This window comes from Hoplias malabaricus, chromosome 12 (assembly GCF_029633855.1).
Source record: "Hoplias malabaricus isolate fHopMal1 chromosome 12, fHopMal1.hap1, whole genome shotgun sequence".
Lineage (NCBI taxonomy): Eukaryota > Metazoa > Chordata > Actinopteri > Characiformes > Erythrinidae > Hoplias > Hoplias malabaricus.
In genome coordinates, this window is record NC_089811.1 from 38,323,429 (window position 1) to 38,343,428 (window position 20,000).

Genomic DNA, 20,000 nt, shown 5'->3' on the forward strand with positions numbered 1-20,000 from the left:
TGTACATTGTGTAACTCAGTGTAACACTGAGTTATAAAAGGAACATAAAAAGGTTGTTTGTTTGTTTGTTTGTTTGTTAATCCAACACCCACTGCTTTGAAAACATTCACAAACGATCCACAAACAAAATAAAAATTGCAGGAATAAATGTGTCAGTGTGTGGAGGAGCAGTTGGAGTTCCTGCAGAGCGAGGTGCGTATCAGATTGAGCTGATGTGTTAAGAAGCCCTTATAGCGGCTGGAGGGGCGAAAGGCTTGTTGTCAGTGAAAGCTGATGGCGGCTTCTTATTTATATTGCTTCCTATTCTACCAGCATCAAGCTGCGTCTGCCCACCGGCATGGAAGGTTCTCTAAGAGACATTGGCTCCTGCTGAGGGCATGCTGTCATCTTTTCTGCCTGCTGAAAATGTCATGCACCTGGTGTTCTGGGTTGTTTTTTTTTTATTTCTCTCCACGTCATCCACTTACTGTAGATTCCATAAAAGGACAGAGCACTCAGAGCAGGCAAATTCCTCCAGGATGCTATCCACTTTCAAGGGGTTTCACATTCTTTAGAGAGGAAAATGTAGGTTTTATTTCGCTAGGTGAAAGTCATAAAGGCCAAGAGCTTTGATTATGCCAACGTAAGCTTTATAAAGAGGACGGTGTTAGCACTTTTATTGCTGTATATTACACCCTGCAGTTTCGATTTTATGCTTTAACAACTATGCACCCTCGTCTCGCCTTAGTCTTCTGTCTTTCTCATGTATTTGTGTTCCTTTGGTTTCTGTCTCCATGTGCCTCTTTGTTTTTGTTTACTGTTCCACATGCTCTTTTCGTCAGTGTAGCCTTTTATCCCACGTCCCCGTCTTCGTCAGTGCTCACAGGTGTGTTCCATCGTGCTTTATATTTTAGGTTTATTGTCCGAGTGTTTGTCGGTAATTTCTCATGGTTCTTTGTTCCTGTCTGTGGTTCCTTTTATTTAAATAAATCCCATGTCTCCACGCTTACTCCTGTGCCTCGTTTTTGGTTTCTTTCATGACAGGGCACGTCTTTGAAGGACAGTTGTAATAGTGAATTAGAATGATTGAAATACATCTTGAGCTGAGTATTTTATATTTATATAAATATGACTGAATACTTTAGATTCCTTTGTACATGATTGACATTTGGCGGTGCAGCTCTGTCACAGCTGCCGGGTCCTAGAGGTTGTGGGTTCGAGTCCTGCTCCGGGTGACTGTCTGTGAGGAGTGTGGTGTGTTCTCCCTGTGTCTGCGTGGGTTTCCTCCGGGTGACTGTCTGTGAGGAGTGTGGTATGTTCTCCCTGTGTCTGCGTGGGTTTCCTCCGGGTGACTGTCTGTGAGGAGTGTGGTGTGTTCTCCCTGTGTCTGCGTGGGTTTCCTCCGGGTGACTGTCTGTGAGGAGTGTGGTGTGTTCTCCCTGTGTCTGCGTGGGTTTCCTCCGGGTGACTCTTTGTGAGGAGTGTGGTGTGTTCTCTCTGTGTCTGTGTGGGTTTCCTCCGGGTGACTGTCTGTGAGGAGTGTGGTGTGTTTTCCCTGTGTCTGCATGGGTTTCCTCCAGGTGTGTTCCCGCCTTGCGCCCAGTGATTCCGAGTAGGCTCTGGACCCACCACCGCCCTGAACTGGATAAGGGTTACAGACAATGAATGAACGAATGTTGGACATTAATGCTAAGAGAGTAGACTCTATCTTTCTGTCTTTAGATCGATACATAGATTTATAGAGTTGTCAGGGAATTTACAGAAAACGGGAATAATGAACAAGTTAAATATTTGATGTAAATGCAAACAGGGGATTTTCAAATTAAAGTCAATACTAATTTCAGGTAACAAATATAATAAAAATACACTAAATAACTAAATAACTATAATAATATTAATATATATATATTATAAATCCATGGAAGTATCTGTGGTTGCTTCCTAAATTATTCAATTGTTGTTCCCTGTCATAGTTCCCAAGATCCTAAAGAACCAGAGACCGGACTCCATTCTGAGGCAGACCATATTAGTAAACATGTATTAATCTATTTACTGCTTTAAATGGGGCCTTATATTAAAAGGAAATTCTCTTTTTGTGTGCATTAGCACATTAATTTGGGGATCTAGAGCTCCTACCCACCCACAAACTGATATAAAACATTCTCATTCTTGTGGTTTGCCCAAGTGAGAAAACATGCAATAAACAGGTCATTCCGATGTTGTTCTGCATCCTACATAAAGTGTAAACATGGTAGATGTGTCCCACCCCCTTGTTCTGCGTCTCTCCAATCACAGCGTCAGCGGTTTAGAAAAATTAAACTGAATGAAAAAAACTAAATTCTAGTGCATCTTCTCCTCACTTTTCATTGTGGCTCAAAGTTATTTAAAGGAACAGGTGCTGAAAACTGAGAACAGTGCTGTTTAGACAGGGGAGAAAGGTGCTGTTATGTTTAGTCCTTGGTCCTGACCATTGCATGTTACAGAGATTTCATTTACACCCCAAGGAACAGTGTTCACTTGTGGAATATGTCTCTTCTTTCCTTTTTAAAGCAAAGGAAGGCCGTGGAATGGTAACAGCATTGGTGTGATGACCTTTCTTCACGTTTCACTTAACACAGTGGCTTCAGGATTCTAAGCTAACTGCATCTTGTATCTTATTCCCATTTTACTGTTCTACAGGTGAGCGGATGATGGACATAGCGGCAGACGCAAGCGGTCACTGGGCGTCCAGCGAGAACACTGTGGTGGAAAAAGAGGCTCTGTCTCTGGGATCGCGAGCACCGGGGCCGCAACCCGCCAGGCAAGCCATCGGCAGGGAGCCAACGGGAACCCAGATCAGGCACCTAGGGGTCGAGCCACTGATTCGGGCGTCCCGCGCCAATCTGTCCCGGCCAGTGTGGGGGTCAGAGGAAAGTGTGTCTTTAGCTAGTGATTATTATGGTAGCACATTCAGTCTATATAGAGGAAGGACTTTTTCTATTCCTCTGTAAATAACATTGTTCCCAAGCTCAAAAACATAATAGTAAGAATTATAATAATAAAAATACATAACCCAAGAAGCCACAGCCAACAGTATAAACAGATCAAATGCCCACTAAATAAAATTCACTGCCATAAAATACAGGAACCGCTCTTCGTCCTAGTCCCGGTGCCCAAAGGAGACCCTCACTCTAACAGTGGGTTTGAGAGTGTGCTGAGGATGAGAAGTGACTGAGAGAAGAAGACAGGGTATAACCCCTCACTGTTTTTTGCTTGCTCTCTCTGGATCTGTCTTGCTCTCTCACTCTCCGTATCAGAGCAGTGAGCAGTGCCCCTCGGAGGCAGCTTACATCACCGCAGGACTGACAGAAGACACTGTGAGTGGGTTCTCTGCATTTGGACAGCATTCAGTTCAGCCCACGGCGAGAGAGCAGCATGAGCTGCCAAAGCCATTACAATTAGACGTGACTCACTCGCAGGTGGAAGTTCAGTAAACTGAAACAATAACACGCAGGAATGAGCAGATATTGGAGCGAAGCTAGCCGTCAGTGCTCAGGAACACAACAAAGCCTGTTTTGTTTCCCCAAATGTTTTTTTTTTATGTGTGTGTGTGTGTGTGTGTGTGAGAAAGAGAGTGTGCTTCTTATTTTGCTACAAATATCACCGTTACATAATTTACAAAGTATGGCTAAGAAAGTAAAAACAGTAGCAGGTCTTTTTTTTTTTGCTGCTTCCCCATGGTGTTCACTCGATCTGTTCACTGGTATACAACTAAAAATCTAGCAAGAGGGGCTTTGGCTCAACCTTCCAGCTCAGTCGATCTACCTCAGCACATTCTCGCCGTGTTGGAGCCAGGGTCATCTGTACACCCTACAGCACCCAGGGTCTGAGACTCCAAATACTGCCCCCTAACTCCAGTGCTCTACTCATTTAAACGTAAAAGTTACTCATCAGTCAAGCGCTCACAGTAATAACTCATCCAACATTTCTCACATTCAGTGCTTCACCAGTACTCTCCGGCACTTAGATCTGAACCCTTTAGCTTCAGCCTCACTCTCATCCATCCACCGCTTTCTGTTCTCCATCCTCGTGTTTGTGGTCACACTTTTCATCTGTTTGTTATTTGATGTGCTGTCAATAGAACACATGGGCTGTGCAAGGAAATAAACGGATGATTGCAGGCTGGACCTTTTCCTGTCTGAAGCTTAGGTAACCTTAATGGCTCGGTCAGTAAGATGGAAGGCACAGGGCACTGTCATCATTCAGGTACTGGCCTGGCCTTTAAAGCTACCAGCCAATAATCTTGTGTCAGATCAGTGTTACATAACGTGCTGGCTGATGTTCTGTGTGAACAATGCCCTTTCTTGCTGGGCAGAGCTTATCTCACTGTGCTGCAGCTGAGTGCTGTAGTGTGGACATGTTTTTAAATGCAAACTATGCTCAGTGTTCAACCCCACAGCCAGATGTGTAAAGTAAACTGTGAAAAATTGGAAATTCTTGCATTGTTCGTGTACGTCCTGATCGTTTCATCACACCTGTGCATGGCTGGGGATTAGTATTCCCCAATGAAACATTCAGAATGAAAGGTATAGGTGAGTTGTCTGTTTTAATGGCAATTCAAATTGGAGAAATAGCAGCGTTTGATGTAAATATCTGCTTAGGAACATTTCCATTTCCATCGCATTCTACTGTGAATCAGTCAGAACACAGGAAAATCCTGCTGCATTCTCAGAATGAAAAGGCAGGGGAAATGACATATTAAGAATAGTTGAATACACCACCTCCCTAGCCCACGATTACTGCCTTCTTTGTGCCTCATCTAGATTTATTTTCCTTTAGTTCATACTTTCCTTTGACCCCCATTGTCCATATGCAAATTCTTTTGAGTTTTCTAGTTTTTTTAACCCACACAACAATGGATGCAAAATGAGATGAATTTGTTGTTGTTGTTGTTGCTGTTTTTTGCATCACATTGTCTGTGTGAGGTGCCATTGGCCCCTTTGGGTTCTCCCTAGTTTCTCTGCATGCTGTTTCAGCCTGAGTCCTTGCATGCACGTTTTTCCAAAGCCGAATGCATAGAAATTTAAGCACATAATGATGTGCTGTATTTGCATTTAAGCTGTTCCAGATGAATATAAGATTCCGAACATGTGACTTAGATTCTGTCCCTGGGTTTTCTGTAACAATTTGACGTTTGATCTAAATCTGCCGAGCACATTACGATAACAACTTACGATCGGCAAAATCTGTGTCTGCAGCTGTGTATTCATATGCCGTAAAAATGTGAATAAAGTTTTGAATGTAGAAAAAAAACATGTTAATGTATTTCCTTTTCCATTGCCTTAAATAATGACATTATTATGAACATTCAAATTGACATTTATTTGATTTATGTATCATTTTCCATAGACAGCTCCAGGGCGTAAGCTGCCATAACGAAATCCTTTTTTTTGTTCATGGCATACTAACACCACCCACTACTAAATAGCATCCCAGTTGTTTTATTTGTTTGTTTTGATTTATTTCCAAACCTGAGCATGGCCATGTTCTTTTGCATGATTCTGGCACTTGCTTGGGTTATGTCCATGCACTCTTTACACTGGATGTCTTATACAAAATTAAGTCTAACCATCTGCAGGCTGGGAAAGAAATTCCATGCAGTAAGACGAGCACCTAAAGCTGTTTCAGCACAGTCAAGTGACTGCAGTTTGGTTTGTGCTGTGTAAACAAGAGCAATGTTTATGTTTTATCGCTTTGGAAGATTTCCAGCGCACAGCCAATTTCAGATAGTCCCCTCGCTGCAGCCTTCTTGATGACTCAACGTTAATGCTCATGTGCTTGTTCTAAATCAGAAATTGTAACCTTCCCAGCGATGGCAGGTGACACAAGACTTAAGTGTGTGGAAATCCAGTGATACATGGTGGTCTAGTCCAGTGATTTTGGAAGGAATAGGCTAGTAGGCACTGTTGAATCTGGCTTCACAGATTAATCCGCCCTGATGCAAAATTTGGTTCTACTGTGATGATAGAGCATTCATTTTTAGTGACACGCTGAAGCTTGGTCTTGACTGTCATCCCAAGACCTGCTTGAAGTACATTATTTCATTTTTTGAACATCCCCTCAATTTTTACCTAGTTTTTACAACAAGAAATATATTCGTAGGTCTAATTAGTAGATATCTGTCATCTTTTATTTGATGTTGTTTGCTTCTTTTAGAAAATTGAGAAATTGAAAAGTGTCCTATTTCATATATTTTCTGCCTTCACATCATAGATGTAATTTAAAATGTTTGTTTCAAGCAAAAAAAATAAAAAATAAAACAAAAATAGCTAACAGAAATGACTTTGCACAAGCATCTGCAAATTCCTGTTCACTTACATTCAATGCCTAGCAAAACAAAATGGCTCTCTGGCCCCCTGTCCTCTTCCAAACAGCTGGGCTCCTCCCCCTTATTAACCCCGTACTCTAACAGAGCATTTCCCTTAATCGCCTTCTTTCAGGAGCCAATCTGAAGAGGTTTTGAGAGAATCTCCCCCACATGTCCTCCCTCCTCCCTCCCCCAAAATTGTCCGTTCGTCCACCTCTCCCATGCTTGGCCGTTCTGGCTCAGGTCCCCCCACACCCCTCTCCCCACGCAAGAAAGCCGTTGTGCCAACTGACTATCAAGACACGGTTCCTGGAGAGTTTGAGGAGAAGATTAAACAACCCAAATCCTCAGGCATGTCCCAGAGCAGTGCGCAGGACTCTCGACCTCAGACTCCAGTCAGCGAGTATTCACGGAAGGACTTGACCCTACGTCCCTCGCCTAAACTAACACGTGCCAGCTCCAAGATCTTTGAAAAGGTACGAATTTTTGAAGAACGGAGAAGGAGCATTGACAACCCTGAGGGATCTATCTCTGGACGCTCCTGGGCTGGATTCAATAGAGCCCCTTCCGTAGACTCTGATGAGGGAGGAAGCCGGCTGGGCATCTCAAGAGAGAGCTCCAGAGAAGATCTCCATGAAGCTTTGAAGGCAGACGCAGCCCAGAGAAGGTCTATGTTCAGGCAAAGGGCTGCCTCACTGGAGGACAAGCCTCGCTACTCCCAAAAAGTTCAAGACATTGAGAACAAGTTCACAGAGGAGCTCCAGCGCATTAAGAAACTTGTGGGGAAGCCCCACATGAAAAAATCCTTCTCCACTGAGCAACTCTCCACATTTCACCGGAGTAGGCAGCCTATGAGAAAACTGGAGCCAATTCCACCTCAGGTTCTTCAGAAGCTGCAGGATCGGGAGCGTGCTCAGCAAGAGCAAGAGAGGAGAGAGAGCGAGCCAGCCAAAGAGTCTTCCCCGCCAAAATCACCCAAGGTGCAAACAACACGACAGCCTCAGCAACAGGAGCCTGGGTTACAGGAACAGGTAGTGAGAGAGCGCTCACCGGTGAGAACTAAAACAAGCAAAGTGAGACAGGAGCCATGCCCTCCAGAGGCTATTTCACCATCTGAATTACCCGGACAACGGTCTCCAAGACTACTGCATGAACTTAATCAGCTTAGAGAAAGCCCTCGAATATCTCCAACCAGGGAAGTCCCTTCCATAGCTGAGGAGCGGCCACGGTCCCCTCGTAGGACAAGAGCTGAGTCACCTTCCAGAAATGCCCTCGAGCTGACATTACGCAAAGTAGAGCCAAGGCCTGCTAGCCCTCTGGTAAAAAGGGTAGTCCAGGTTCATGAGGTCATGCCAGTCCATACAGAGGATGAGACCGTGCAGAGAAAACCACCCTTAGAGATCTCACTTCGAAAGCTCGAGAGAAGACCCGAAAGTCCTCTGGTCCAAGGTGAGACAGTCGCGATACAAGAGCATCCCATCCAGGCCCCTCCCAAACCTCTGAGGCTTACTTCATCCTCCTATGAAGAAGAGAAGATGGAGGTGGATGTAACTCCTCCAGCTCCAGCCTTGAAGCTCACCATCCCTCAGATCATCGTTGAAGAAGAGCCTATGGAGACAGAAGCCTCCACAACTCTGCAGGTTGAAAAAACAAGTAAAAGCTCCGGCACCAAAGAGGAAAAAACGCAAAGAACGAAGGGGAGGGTTCGCAGACAAAGACCCATGTCTCCAGAATTAGGTATATTTATAACTTCTAAATAATAAATTAAATTCTGAGGATGTTTAAGATTGGAATACTGCACTGAAATTCTGATTGGCACTGCATCAAACTTATTTTTGAATTTTCATGATGACTTTGGCCATAGAAATCATCGCATTAATGAAAACACAAATCCCTTTTATTCAAAAGGCATTGACCAAGACTGTTGAAAGAATCTTACCCTGTTTTCATGTTTCTTTAGATTTTCTGGGTCTCTCTTTCTTACAATACTTGAAAGAATAGGAATTCTTAGTAATTGTCCACTAGCCAATATATTTCTTTATAGTATGCTAGACCCCAAAAGAGAAATCCCACAAATCTGTGCACTACATGCTTTACTACAAGAAGTACACAGGTCAATGTAGTGTCAGAGTTCTTGTCTTTAGCAGGTTTGTTCTTTACGTCTTTAATAATTTACAATAATTATGTAATAGGTCTCATAATAGATAGGTTCATAACCTACTCTTACATTATTGCAGAATCTTCAGATGACTCCTACGTGTCTGCAGGAGAGGATCCACTCGAGGCCCCAGTGTTTGAATTTCCTCTTCAGGATATGGTGGCATCTTCTGGGGCTGAAGTGCTGTTGAAGTGCATCATTGCTGGCAACCCTCTCCCTGAAGGTAGGTCTTTCCTGCTGACAGACTTTTACCTTAAAGAACAAAGTGTAAAATATTTAAAAAGATTTTGTGATACTGGAATTTCGTATTAATGTAAAGCAAAGAAAATGGCATTTAACATAATGCTATAAAGAGCTTCCTTGATCGACATCCCTCGCTCCAAAACCCTAAGCCTGCTATGCCCCTTAAGAAGAACTAAACAAGGGCAGAAATGATTGCTACATGTTCCAACAGTGCTGTGGAATATCCTGCTGCGTCCATGACTCACTAATATCATTATACATCTTTTATGTAGTGATTTAATGAAGGTAAGGTGTTTATTCGATTATACTGTTGGACGTGAATCCAAGGAATGCTGGCATTTCCAGTGGGATTCATATAAGAATGAAGAAAGGACCAGTCACAGAGGGGGAAGACAAACTCTTGCTCAAGCTCAATAACTTCTACTCTCATTAGATTTTGCTTTTTATTTTGCTTTTTTAAGCAATATTCCTAGCACAGTGGGGCTATATGTAGTGGCAGTCCTGGGTTCAGTCCTTTCTTGAAGTGACTGTGAGCAGTTCAGTGTGTTCTCTTCATGTCTGTGTGGGTTGCCTCCAGGTGTTTTGGTTTCTACCCTCAATCCCAAAAATTACTAAAAACATAGCACAAAAAATAAGGAAATATGTGTTTGGTAAATTATACTATTTCTTTGTGATAACAATGATTCTTGGCGATAAATCTTATACCTAATTTCCCTTTTAAATGGTGCCACATTTGTAAAGAACGTGCATTTGTGGAAGGAGCAGTAGAGCTCAGTATGTGGGTTGCGCCGATGAAAAATTTGCCAGATTTTATATATTCAGAATTTATAAAATTTCTGTTTCTCCAGTTTAACATCTCTTCTCAGTTCAGAATGTCTCTTTTTTAACTGCTAAAGGCACAGGTCCGTACTAACTCACTTGTATGATTTCCAAATGTCTAGTGGCATGGATGAGGGACAGTGTGGAAATAAAGAACAGTCCCACCCATGTGGTTAAAGTGGAGGGTGAGAGGCATTCTCTTCTCATTAAATGGACGAAACCAAGCGACGCCGGGACGTACACAGTGACCGCCACCAATGAGGTGGGCAAGGCCTTCTGCAGCGCCACCCTGTTCATCAAGTCAGGTGAGTGCTTCCCCTAGAGTGGTCAACCAGGCCTATCAAAATGAATGTTTCACTCGCTGGAGCAAAATCTATTCACACTCCAAAAGGGAGACTAGAGTGTGAAATAGCCTTCCATTTCAAGCCCTCTTCTGACACTAGCCTGGAGTCTGAAATTTCATACCTATAAATATTTTAAAACTCTGACAATGATGGCTATCAGGCTGGAAAGTAGCCCACAGAACGGGGATATCATCCTCTGTCCTGCTGCAGAAATATTTTGGAAGGATGCCTTTGTGTCCATAGAATCATACAAATAAATTATTTTTAAAATCTTCTTCTTCTGGTTTGTGGAATTACGCAAAGTATACTTGGAAGGAGCATCGCATCTTTGAGCTGAGTGCTTTCTGCCTTCTCAGCTGAGGGGGAGGTTTTTTGGAGGGTGATGTGTGATTTTTTTGTGAGTGGGGAATTTTAGCACCTCTGGTTATTTCAGTGGGATCAAAGGATGAAGCCATGAGTCATTTCATCAACCTACGTTACTGCAGGGTCTGAGTGAGCTGCTCTGTGCTGCTGATAAACTCACCCCTGGAGTGAGTTAGTCATTAATGTGAATTGAATGCTTTCCAGTTTACCTTCCTACATCCTTTCCATGCAAACCCTCCATTAGCTTTGAGTTTCTTAGGCTTATGCCACCGTCTGCTTTCTCTCCATGTCTTTCCCTTGCTTCTCCCTCCTTCTTTCCCCTCGTTCTCCAGCCATGGCGCCGTAGAGATAGTTACCATAGCAACCCCAAGACTAAACTGAACTTATGAATTGTTAACGGCATGTTGGCCTCCCGATGAAATTCAAAACAAATTCATCGCCGCCACTTTAGGGATCACACAGCCACACCTGGCGGATATTGAGCTTTCATGTCCTTCTTTTTCATTGTGTACTTGCCCTTTCGTTTGCTGTTCTGTTGTTGCTTTTAGAGAGATGAGTAAACAAGGAGATTAATGAATTGGATGCAAACTTGGGCCTCTAATCACATTTAGCCAGTTGCTCCGAGGCTTCGTCTGATACCAATACGCAGCCACTGCACTTTTCAGTAGCTATCATTTCAGTGAAGGCATAATTTCAACAAGACCTAGACCCAGTCCTCATTGGTTCATTGCAGCAGGGATGTCTCAGCTGAATTAAATATTTAATACCATTCACAGACAAAATACATGTCGCTATATTTTTTTCATTTAATGATAAAAGGAGGCACTTAAATGTACCTCAAGTCTTCTTTCGTAGTTGCCAGTAATATGAATAATAAACATGTAGAGTGTAGTACAATAGCAAATAGCTCGTTCAGATTGCACAGTGCATCTATCTCATGCATTTCTGCTTGACCAGAGTGTAAATGCAATTTGGCCATCTGCATGACCATCTGCCCATTAAAATTCAGATCTCATCCTTTGTGATGGTCATTTGTACATCCAACTCATTATGGACAACAACTTACTGGAATTTTCCCATAAAATCACACTAGATGTGGGATGTGTCGCTGTCAGATTTCTGCAGTCACATTGTTTCAGCAAATGTCCTTCATTATGATTTAATCTGATGATTAGGGAATCAGTAGATATGAATCCTGTAATCTTTTAAGATTATTTACATACATACAGCAGGTTAGTGTCGCAGTGACACAGCTCCAGGGGCCTGGAGGTTGTGGGTTCGATTCCCGCTCCGGGTGACTGTCTGTGAGGAGTGTGGTGTGTTCTCCCTGTGTCTGCGTGGGTTTCCTCCGGGTGACTGTCTGTTAGGAGTGTGGTGTGTTCTCCCTGTGTCCGCATGGGTTTCCTCCGGGTGACTGTCTGTGAGGAGTGTGGAGTGTTCTCCCTGTGTCTGTGTGGGTTTCCTCCGGGTGCTCCAGTTTCCTCCCACAGTCCAAAAAAAACCCACACATGTTGGTAGGTGGATTGGCAACTCAAAAGTGTCCGTAGGTGTGAGTGTGTGAGTGAATGTGTGTGTGTTGCCCTGTGAAGAACTGGCGCCCCCTCCAGGGTGTATTCCTGCCTTGCGCCCAATGATTCCAGGTAGACTCTGGACCCACTGCGACCCTGAATTGGATAAGGGTTACAGATAATGAATGATAATGATAATACATTGAGCAGTTATTCACATTTTTAGTTAACTTTAGAGGTGCAAGGACTTTTATTTTTTTGGCCAAACCTTATAGGCGAGTTGGACTGATATTGTACACTTTTACAAAGTATATTACATAAAAGTAAGTGCACTCCTGCTGTATTTGAATGCTGCAGTTACATTTATATCAAAATGTTGTAGTGTCACTATACAGTGCATGACTCATGACTCTAAATGGACTTTAGCTTTCCTAAGTGCTACGTTTGGCTGTTTAAAGAGTAAATAATTGTGTTTATGAGCTGGCTTTGGGTAATAGAAAGTAATGAGATTTATCAGTGTACTGAACCCACACAGTGTAAACTATTTGGCTTAAAAAATAAAAGAGCTTTTTCACTTATATTTTCACTTAACCTAAATATCACCATGTCATTTAATCTACAGCGTAGTTCACTTTCTGACATGTCTTCTTTAAGTCTTATCAGGATGCACGCAAACAGTATACAGACAGATGTTTTTCAACAATGCAGTGTTTGAAACGTTGCTGTGCAGCTCCTGAAATTACACTGGTTTACCTCTGCAAGGCGGAATGACATGCTGTAATGTATAAATAGGATGGTTGCTATGAGAGACAAGGGATGGCTGCCTTCTCTACTTAAATAGTTCTTAAAAGGGACTAAGAGAAGCTCCTGTACATACAGTGTGTGTCAGCACACGTTTACGGCATGCCTGCAAGTGTCTCTGACACTGAAGGAGAAAGCGGGAAAAAGGGGTGAAAGAGGGAGGGGGTTGTTAGACAGGTTTTCCACTTAAGGTTAGCGGTCAGATCCCTAGAGACGGTCAGAGAGGTGCTGACAGTTTATCATAAACACGGTCAGCACTTAACCAACAGCAGAACAACATTCAACTGCGTAAACCTGCTGGTGCCAGGACGGGTAAGTCAAGGAAAACTTTATAGTGGAGCATCTGTGATAGAGAAAGCTGCTACTCCACTTTGGTAGAGTATTGATCTTCTCATCCTGATCAGATTTGCTTTTTTCAGCTCTCTTTTTTGATATGTATGCTTGTTGTTTTTATATATTTTCAGCTATGGATGTCTTAGTAGGCGGTTGGTGGGTTTTTTAAATGCCACTGCTTTGTAGGGAGAATGTGTGACTTACTGTAATACACACTGTGCATGATGTGGTAAGTGGAACCCAGAACACAGCGTCTATTTATTCCCTCAGTGTATGCATACTGTCAGCCGGCCAGGACATGGCCGCTGAGAACTAAACCACTCCATAGGAATGCTTACGCTTTACATTTACTTGTGTAAGTCTATCACAAATGTATGTTTTACATTTAAAGCATTTAGCAGAGGCTCTTATCCAGAGCGACTCACAAAAGTGCTCAAGCAGATGGGTTAGGGTCCAAACTCCCTCTGAGCTCAGACGCTTGTCAGAACAAACCAGTGCTGGTACCTAGAAAGAACAAAACATAGTAAGTGCAATACACAGTATAATCTCGTCAGTGCTCAAACCTAGAAGGAAAAACTTGTCAGTGCTCGTACCTAGAAAGTTACGGTTAAGTGGGTGAGATAGAGATGGGTCTTCAGTCTGCGTTTGAAGACTGCAAGGGAGTCTGCTGTTGGAAGTCAGTGGAAGTTTGTTCCACCGTCTGGGCGCCAGGACTGAGAAGCATCTTGACGCTAGTCCTCCAGGTGCCTTTAGGGATGGCAGGTCAAATTGAGCTGTACTTGAAGCTGGAAGGGCTCGAGGTGCAGTCCGACTCTTGACCATTGCCATAAGGCGGGGAGGAGCTGGCCCGTTCTTGGCTTTGTAGGCAGCATTAGAGATTTAACCCTGATGTGGGCAGCTACAGAAAGCCAGTGAAGAGAACGCAGCAGTGGATGAACTTTGGAAGATTGAATACAAGCCGTGCAGCTGCATTGTGGATCAGATGAAGGGGCTAGATGCCCACAGAGGACGACCAACAAGGAGTGAGTTGCAGTAGTCAAGCCTAGAAACGACTAGAGATTGGACAAGCACTTGGGCAGCCTCCTGAGAAAGAAAGGGACGGAGCTGCCGGATGTTGTACAAATCATCATTCCCACTGCAGGATTAATTTGAGTATTCACAAATAAAAATTGAAAACCCACTTTCAAACATACTGAATGTTGTGCACAGATGTGTTTTGCTTATTTCTTTCTGAATACAGCAGTGTGAGAGTGGAGCAGGTAGTTTTCACATCCCTGAAGTTAATCCTCTCTGTCCACAAGTAGGACACTTCTTAAAATGTACATCGTCAAAAGAGCTGAATCACATCATTGTCATGTTGGAGCAGTGGGGGATTGGGTTTGACATTGCAGAATTCGTCAGTCCATATCCAGTTGTGGTCTAGAATGGACCTTCTTTATTGAACCTCTGCTGTTCACCTTTAATTTTCTTCTAATCCGACCCTCGCTTTTCCCTGCATTCAGACTCGAAAGCCTATCTTATAGCGTCAGGACAGCACCCAGCACAACTCTCGACAGGCTCTGGGAATTTCACACTTCAGTGAACCCGTCTGGCCGGAATGAGTTTTATTGTATGTTATCGGTGGTTGAGAATTACCAGTGTGATTAGAAGAAGAGGGCCACTGAGTTTAAAGCAGATGCTGCTAGTATGTGTTCATGCTCACAAACGCTACTTGAATATCAATAGCTGTGTCTTGATATTTGAGATCCATGACGCACTTCGCGTCTACAGACGTTCCAAATAGAATTCGAGTACTGTTCTATCATTTTTATAATGAAGACATTTGTATACACCTTTTTTAATGAGTGAAGTCAACTTACTTAAGGTGATGTCATTAATGACACTCGTGTCCAGAGAGAGGCACAGTCAATAGAATGCAATTTTCTGTAGCAGCGAGACAGAGCCTAAGGTCAAGCTGCTCAATATCAAGCTTGGGCTAGAGGGTATAAAGCCTGCCAATATTGCTGTTCTCTTGAGTGTCGGAGCTTCATCTTTTGGATGAGTTGGCCAGAAGTAATCACTCAATTTCAGTACCGGAACTCACTATAGTTTACTACCTTTCATTTCAGACATCTACACTTTTGGTCATATTGTATATTTGAAACCTCTGTCTCAATGGATACCTCTGATCTGTTCTGCAAATTCATTATTTCCTACATCTGAGTTAAGTATGTGTGTCAAAGCTGAAAGCTCAGCTCTCATCTCCTGTCTTAATACTGGTGTGTTCCCCTCAGAGCCCAGTCAAGACCCAAGGGGGAACCTGGGTGTGCCCATGGATATTAGCAGCCCCATAACCTCTGATGAGGAATACCTCAGCCCCCTGGAAGAGAGCATGGACTTCGGAGGGACCTCTTACCGTGGCTCTGAACCCCGTAAAATCATAGACACTCGATTCAAGGAGCCCCCAGTTTTTCAGGTGCTTGTAATGTTTATTAATGTTTAGCCTTACATTTCAGTAACTGATATGTGATTCACTGTGAAATTGATTGGTAGCTTAGAAAGTGATAAAGTGTGGGCGTACATGCCCTTAGGGTTTAAGCAATTAATTGTGTTAGGATTTGTTTAATTTTAACTTTATGATTATTTACTTTATTATTATTATTATTATTACACTGTAGCATAAGTACACTTAACTGATGATACTTTAAATTTCTATCAGTAGTTAGATCAGAGGAGGATGGACCCCCTTTGCAAGTCTTGGTTCCTCCCAATGTTTCTTTCTCAAGCCTCGAGGGAGGATTTTCCTGGTTTTTCTGGTTTCATCCTCAGTGTAAAATTAACACCCAAAATGTACACAGTGTGTCCGATCATGATTGATATCTGCTTTGTGTACAGGCTACTCTTGGAGATCTGACAGTTGTAGAAGGACAGGAAGTGACCATGTCTGTCCGAATGAGTGGGCAGCCAAAACCCATGCTCTATTGGTAGGATTATTATTGTCATATTGTAGTTTAATCTCTCAATTAAGACTTTCAGTACAACAACACGACTGATGAAATAATGATTTCTGCTTTAAATAACACATCTTGAAAAAAAAATTATCCACACAACTGATGTGACAGTATATCTGCATAAACTCAATGTCTACGCTTTGGAAATTTGTCCTTCACAAAGTATAACTTCTTGTTACATTTCCCTCCTCTCTGTTTCTAGGCTGAGGGACAGAGTGACCATAAAAACCGGCCCTCGACACACTGTGCGTGAGACAGAAGACGGCACCTGTGAGATGATCATTAAATCGGCTGTGAAGTCTGATGCTGGTGTGTACACCTGCAAGATCATCAACGAGTACGGCACCAAACAGTGTGAGGGCAAACTGGAGGTGAAAGGTGAGTCTATTTTGTTCTGACTGACAAACCTCTCTAAACACAATATAAATCAGAGGTTCCCATGGGAACAAGGTTATTGAACTGGTTCCATTCCGGATTCATTCATTCATTATCCTTATCCGGATAAGCCGTCGCGGTGGGTCCAGAGTCTACCTGGAAACATTGGGTGCAAGGCGGGAATACACCCTGGAGGGGGCACCAGTCCTTCACAGGGCAACACAGACAAACACACACACATTCACTCACACATACGGACACTTTTGAGTCACCAATCCACCTACCAATGTGTGTTTTTGGACTGTGGGAGGAAACCGGAGCACCCGGAGGAAACCCATGTGGATACGGGGAGAACACACCACACTCCTCACAGACAGTCACCTGGAGGAAACCCACGCAGACAGAGAGAGAACACACCACACTCCTCACAGACAGTCACCCGGAGCGGGAATCGAACCCACAACCTCCAGGCCCCTGGAGCTGTGTGACTACGACACTACCTTCTGCGCCACCGTGCCGCCCCCATTCCGGATTCTTGATACCTTAGTGCTCTCCAACGAACCGACCCATATTCCCAGTTTAAATGGGAACCAAGGATATGCAGAGTTGTGGGTTTTGTGGCTGAATTCAGCGCCAGAGCCTTAAATAAATAGAATCAAGACAAAATCATGGTTTATCCACTGTTCACAGAGGCTTTAGATCACATGTAAAATACACGTGTGTAAATTTACCTACTATTCTTTGGTTCCAGCTGAGAACAAACTCTTATTGTGAACACATTCCTGTAGTTGGAAACGTGCTGAATGGTTCCAAATTAGTTTCACAAACGGGAAACAGCCTATACATAAATGTGTGATATTCTAAGCTAAGATGAGATGTGAGATCAATTCTAAGACATATAAGGAACGTGGCAGTGTATATACGAGTTTATTTCTAACACAGGCCAAAGCTATCCGTGAGCAGGAGTCAATAAAGCCATAATTGGCTTCTGCCTCTGAGTTGGTAGGATGATTCACCCTCTTCCCCATCATTTAGAACGATGCTAGCCAGTATGAGCGTCTGTTAGCTGATACATAAGCATAAGGGTTTAGCCATTTTCTAGTGTGTTTTATAACATTGTGCTAGTTGCAGCTCAAATTCAGTGGCTTCACTTGTCCTCACTGGGTTGAGAGCCTCAGCTCTTAAGTGGAATTTGTCCAAATTTTGTGATAAAATTGTTCCACCCAAAGAGAGAATTATGGTATTAAAAGCTGGCTAACTATACAACAAAGTCCTGACAAGCAGCTTCTCTTTAAAATTGTTTTTCAATGTATTTCTTCACCTCCCAGGCACAGGTTCATGTCACAAATATGGTCCCAGAAGATTTCACCTTGCTATGGATTTAGGCATGTCCCAATCATTTGTGACAATGTGTTGAATAATGGTGTAAGCATAGCTTATTAAGTGTCTGTGTGTGTGTGTGTGTATGTGTGTGTGTGTGTACACGCGTGGGAGAGACGCTTGTCACAGTGTCTGCCCTCATTATAGTCTGATCTGCTCTGGGTTGCAGTGCGGTGGGGTGGAGAGGCTCTTCTCATTCCCCAACACACACTTCACATCAGAACTGCACTGAAGAGCCTCTGAACAGCGTATGAGATTTTTCCTCTCAGCATTGTGTGAATAGAATGATAATCACAGGTTCCACTGCAGGTATAGGTTTCTCCCCACAGTATATTTTTTCTTCAAACACAACAATATATATTACATCTTTATTTGTGAAATATTTATTCATTTCACTCAACCAAACAAACAAACTACTGTCAAAAAAAAGCCGACTGTCCCATGGTAAAGTATAAACGTGAAGTATATTGATGTACGATACTGAGAATAAAAGCAAGGTGAAGGCCTGAGTGCTTGGACTTGAGTGGTCTGTAACAGTGGGCCATTTGCATCTGGCATTCAGGATTATGGAGTACAGTTACGGTAAAGTATTGCTATGCGCATCATGCACCACATCAGACTTGCCCTGTCTACTACGACACTGGAAGGGTTTCAGATTCTCAACCAAGCCACGTTTGCTTTGACATAAACAAGTCTGTGCAGTAACTGGCACATTATTCATGGATGTTGTTATTTCACGGCTTGTGTATCTAATTACAGTTTGTAGACCCTTCAGGCTGAAGTTTTTTGGCAGCAATATCACGATTTATCAAAAATGTTTATGGTTTTTATGTTTAAAGACTAAGCTAGTGTTATTTTAGGTTTTTTTTTGTTTGTTTATTTGATTGCTTTTATTCAAATTACTTTGCTTTTTTAACTCCCTGTTAATTTGCATTTTTTGAGGGCTGTAAAAAATTAAAATAGCAATAACAAATAATTAGCGGCAATAAATGGGCGGCACGGTGTTCTCCCCGTGTCTGCGTGGGTTTCCTCCGGGGGCTCCGGTTTCCTCCCACAGTCCAAAAACATGGAGGGTAGGTGAATTGGCTTCTGTAATAACTGTCCTGGTGTGTGAGTGAATGAGTGTGAGCGGAGATATGGATTGGCACTCTGTCCTGGGTGAAACCCTAGTGCCCGATGCAGTTCTCCAGGTGGACGGTCGTTCCAGGTCGAGAGTACGCTGTGCGTGTTTGGCTGCCGTTTCTCACCAGTGTGTGGATTGAGTGTTCTGAGCGTTCTGAGCAGTGTGTGGATTGAGTGTTCTGAGCGTTCTGAGCAGTGTGTGGATTGAGTGTTCTGAGCGTTCTGAGCAGTGTGTGGATTGAGTGTTCTGAACGTTCTGAGCAGTGTGTGGATTGAGTGTTCTGAATGTTCTGAGCAGTGTGTGGATTGAGTGTTCTGAGCGTTCTGAGCAGTGTGTGGATTCTAAAGCGTCCTTGGGTATGTAGAAAGGCGCTATATAAGTGTAACGATAGATAGATAGATAGATAGATAGATAGATAGATAGATAGATAGAATTATTATAACAGCTTTTCTTATTAGGGCCTTGGAAACATCTAAATTTTTAATTTATTAAAAAGCTATTACACACTTAAGTAAAAAATGCTAATTATACAATACGGTGATCATCCTGGATCTGTCCTCCTCTTCTCTCCTCTTCTCCAGATATTCCAGTGGAGCTTGGGCTGGCCATTGTGCGGCCGGTCAGGGATGTGACGGTGAGAGCAGGAGAGACCGCAGTGTTTGAGTGTTATGCAATTGGGCCGCAGGACATGGACGTGGACTGGCTCTCTGACGGGAAGCTCATCCAGCCGGCTTTGCTCAACTGTAAGATGCACTTTGATGGGAAGAGGTGCAGATTATTGCTCAACTCTGTTCATGAGGACGACAGTGGCACGTACACCTGCAAACTAAGCACAGCCAAAGGTTCGTGACTTCTCTCTAAACTGTTATTATTGCTGTCACAAGTTAAAAACGTATGAAGCTAGGTTTGTTTGCTGTTTGGAGGCGCAACAGCAGCACGCTATTCTTTATTTGCCTTGCTACAGAGCACAAGATTAGAATAACACAGAGCTAACGTCTGCAGTGCTGCAATCTTCCCAGACTTTAAGTGATCTATAATATGATTAGTACTTAGACCCTGCCCTTTGTTACAGCCTTGTTATAGCCATTACCACAGTGATTACAGCTGCTTGTTTTCTACAGAGGAGCTGACCTCCTGTGCCAAGCTGAAGGTCACTGCATCCATCGAGCCTCTCTTTACACGAAAGCTGGACATGCTTGAGGTGATCGAGGGTCGAAATGCTCGCTTTGACTGCAAGG

At 43.1% G+C, this 20,000-nt stretch overlaps 1 protein-coding gene across 1 annotated transcript in view; it reads left to right on the forward strand.

Annotated features, from left to right (window-relative positions):
* The window catches only part of LOC136710444 (striated muscle preferentially expressed protein kinase-like), a 102,058-nt gene that overhangs the window by 44,235 nt on the left and 37,823 nt on the right, over window positions 1–20,000 (forward strand). The window contains exons 6-14 of the mRNA XM_066685942.1: window positions 2,659–2,779; window positions 6,459–8,062; window positions 8,563–8,706; window positions 9,668–9,850; window positions 15,168–15,349; window positions 15,769–15,857; window positions 16,087–16,262; window positions 19,344–19,604; window positions 19,884–20,000. The exon at window positions 19,884–20,000 is cut by the window's right edge and continues 42 nt beyond it. Of these exons, the coding sequence (XP_066542039.1) occupies window positions 2,659–2,779; window positions 6,459–8,062; window positions 8,563–8,706; window positions 9,668–9,850; window positions 15,168–15,349; window positions 15,769–15,857; window positions 16,087–16,262; window positions 19,344–19,604; window positions 19,884–20,000 (2,877 nt within the window). The remainder of the gene's footprint in view (window positions 1–2,658; window positions 2,780–6,458; window positions 8,063–8,562; window positions 8,707–9,667; window positions 9,851–15,167; window positions 15,350–15,768; window positions 15,858–16,086; window positions 16,263–19,343; window positions 19,605–19,883) is intronic.